We start from the raw sequence: 3,130 nt of genomic DNA, 5'->3' as shown, positions 1-3,130 counted from the left end.
ACCCTTAACTATGGTAACTCCCGTAACCCCCTAACAATATGGACGAGTATTACAAGAATATGGCAAGTAAGGGGACAAAATCTAAAGTGAGCTCAAATGTCCACATCAGATTTCCACTCAGCCCTGGAATTTTTGTCATTTTACAATTTCAGACATTAAAATACAATAAAACTAAGAGCGAGTCGTAACAATTAAAGCCTAAACCCTAATTTATTATACTAGCTAAACCTTATTACTAACCACAAGTATGGCTATGTATAACATGAAGATCACACGATTAAAACTCAGTCAAAGTTTCGTAAATCTACAATCCAAAAGTCATCCCTACCATTAACCCTAACTCTATATATCCGATTTAATGACACAAATGCAATATTCAGGAACAGGTAGTGTCAATCATGTCAATTTATATTCTAATCTAGTTGGTGATGACGTACTATTTTTTATTTGCGTAATTTTCCATCTTTGAAAAACATAACCGCGTTGAACCTTCCTCCCAGTTTCTCACAACCTTCTCAGTTTCCACGCACTTCCAAGTTCCAACTCCTATATATGAAGGGTCGTGTCAAGGTCTCGTATCCTATCCACACATTCACATACTCAGACACTACCTAATAGTACTACTAAGGGTTATTACGTAAGCCACACTATCAACCATGGTCTGCCAGAAGGTTCTTGTCGATGAGGTGTCCGGTTGGCTGAGATTGTTCGCTGATGGCTCAGTTGACCGGACGTGGACTGGACCGCCTCAGGTCCAGTTCATGACTGAGCCGGTCGCACCTCATGATGAATTCATCGATGGAGTTGCCACCCGAGATGTTTACGTTAACGAAAACCTCCGGCTACGAATTTATCTACCGGAGACAAACCCGGAGGATTCTTCGAAGCTCCCCATAATCCTTCACCTCCATGGAGGTGGCTTTTGTATTAGCCAAGCGGATTGGTACATGTACTACCAAATGTACACCAAGCTTGCACGCTCAGCCAAAGCCATTTGCATCTCAGTCTACTTAAGTCTCGCGCCTGAGCACCGTCTCCCCGCTCCAATCATCGACGGCTTCTCTGCGTTGCTGTGGCTTCGTTCCGTTGCACAAGGCGAGTCATACGAGCAATGGCTAGTCAGCCACGCAGACTTCAACCGTGTCTTTCTCATAGGGGATAGCTCGGGTGGAAATCTCGTGCATGAAATTGCCGCTCGAGCAGGGAAGGTGGATTTGAGTCCGTTAAGGCTAGCGGGTGGGATTCCTATCCACCCAGGCTTCGTTCGAGCGGTGAGGAGTAGGTCGGAGTTGGAGCAGCCAGAGTCACCTTTGCTAACCCTAGACATGGTGGACAAGTTTTTGAGCTTGGCACTGCCAGTGGGGTCGACCAAGGACCATCCAATAACTTGTCCGATGGGCCCCGAAGCACCGCCTTTGGATACTCTGAAGCTGCCGCCGTTTCTTCTATGTATTGGTGAGATGGACATGATAATAGACACTGAGATGGAATACTATGACGCTATGAAGAAGGCTAAGAAGGATGTGGAGCTTCTGATTAGTCCAGGGATGAGTCATAGCTTTTATCTTAACAAGATTGCGGTGGATATGGATCCTCAAACGGCTGCGCAAACTGAGGCTCTAATTTCTGGGATCAAAGACTTTGTCAACAAGCACTAAAAGATATCGACTTTGTAGTTGCTAATAACGTTACTATGTGTGGCCATTTATGGGTCCGTTTGTTTCATACCCACTATATATATATACTTTCGTAATGAAAATAAAAATTGCAACTTCTTATCTTTAACTTTTTTTTCCCAGTTACCAACCCTTATTTAACATGATTTATGCAAATTTTTATTAATATCTTGAAGTTATGATTCACATCCATATGGTGGTTCATTTCATCATTTATATATATATATATATATATATATATATATAACTTGGTTTTTTGAATGGGGGATCTTCAATTGTTGGTCTTTATCTTCTTCCTCTAACCTCAGTCTCATAGGCGGTGACATGCATGTTCAATGTCATAAAAAATATCTTTAATGACACCTACAAAGAAAGTTTTGGCTGATGAAGAGGCACATCGGGTGTAGACCTAGCCGATGAACACAAATTTCGTCGGGCAAACTTTAAGGTATTAAGCACCATTTTATTTCTCTTGGCGTCAAAAACTTGCCGGACGAATATAACCTTGCCTTACAACTCTAGCTATTCGGTCTTGTAAAGGTTTTGAGTAAAACTTAAATGGTTGACCAGCTTTGTCCCAACTAAATAATTCGTCGAGTAAAATACCTTTTCTAGACGAAATGCGGTTCGTCGGGCAAAGTTTTGTAGAGTAACCCCTATTTTCTGGTAGGGCATGTCGTGTGTGCTTCGTTCTACCATTAAATCTGCTATTCTATTGAACCAATCCCAAATGTCAAAAAATTCCCGAGGTCCAAAAATCCTCATGCGGCTTTAGTACAAGTAAGTTTTTCCTCATATATATTGTCAACTGACTTTATAGTGGAACTTTGACTTCCTTCATGGTATTAGACTAGTTTGCCTTATGTGTGAGCCTAATGGTTACGCGCACTCCATGTACTCGATTTGTTGAAAATTCGCTACACGTGATAGAGCGTGTTGAGATGAATCTTATATTGTAGGATGGTGAGACCTTGTATGAGCTTATATAAGTAAGTTAATTGGACTACTTTTCATATTGACAATTTTTTTTATAGTGAAATTTGACAATTTTTTTATAGTGAAATTTTAACTTCCTTCAATTATATAATTGGCGATTGCCTAAATCTCAAAACGTCGTTTGAACTGATAGTAAATGCAGTTTAAGAAAAGATTTTCTCCATAAAAATAGGAAACCAAAGTTAATAAAACTAATTCTAATAAATATTTTGTTTAACAAAAATTCTAATAAATTTAAATAAACATAAAATCCCAACAAGATATTATTGTAGGCGTCTTGAATCTTCCATCCTACTTTATTTGGTGTTATTATGCACAATAGGGCTTTACCGTCGTTTTCTTTATTATTGATAGGAATTGGTGAAGACCCTATGAATTAAAACCTCAGACCCCTTGAAAGTTGAAACTTTGAAAGTGTGGATGTCGCCTTTAGACAAAATGCCTAACACAGATGGATA

The 3,130-nt window shown here is 39.6% G+C and overlaps 1 protein-coding gene across 1 annotated transcript; it reads left to right on the top strand.

Annotated features, from left to right (window-relative positions):
- Nucleotides 1-576: 576 nt before the first annotated feature.
- LOC126629632 (probable carboxylesterase 15) lies at nt 577-1,785 on the top strand. The gene has a single exon (XM_050299717.1). The coding sequence runs from the start codon at nt 657-659 to the stop codon at nt 1,656-1,658; it is 1,002 nt and encodes a 333-aa protein (XP_050155674.1). The 5' UTR covers nt 577-656; the 3' UTR covers nt 1,659-1,785.
- The last annotated feature ends 1,345 nt before the right edge of the window (nt 1,786-3,130 follow it).

The sequence above is a fragment of the Malus sylvestris genome, chromosome 7, assembly GCF_916048215.2.
Source record: "Malus sylvestris chromosome 7, drMalSylv7.2, whole genome shotgun sequence".
NCBI lineage: Eukaryota > Viridiplantae > Streptophyta > Magnoliopsida > Rosales > Rosaceae > Malus > Malus sylvestris.
Note: the sequence above shows the minus strand (reverse complement) of the source record. Positions and strands in the feature narration are given on the sequence as shown.

Bases quoted from the DNA above. Each gene is read 5' to 3' on its own strand.
- LOC126629632 (XM_050299717.1), top strand. From the start codon at position 657: ATGGTCTGCCAGAAGGTTCTTGTCGATGAGGTGTCCGGTTGGCTGAGA.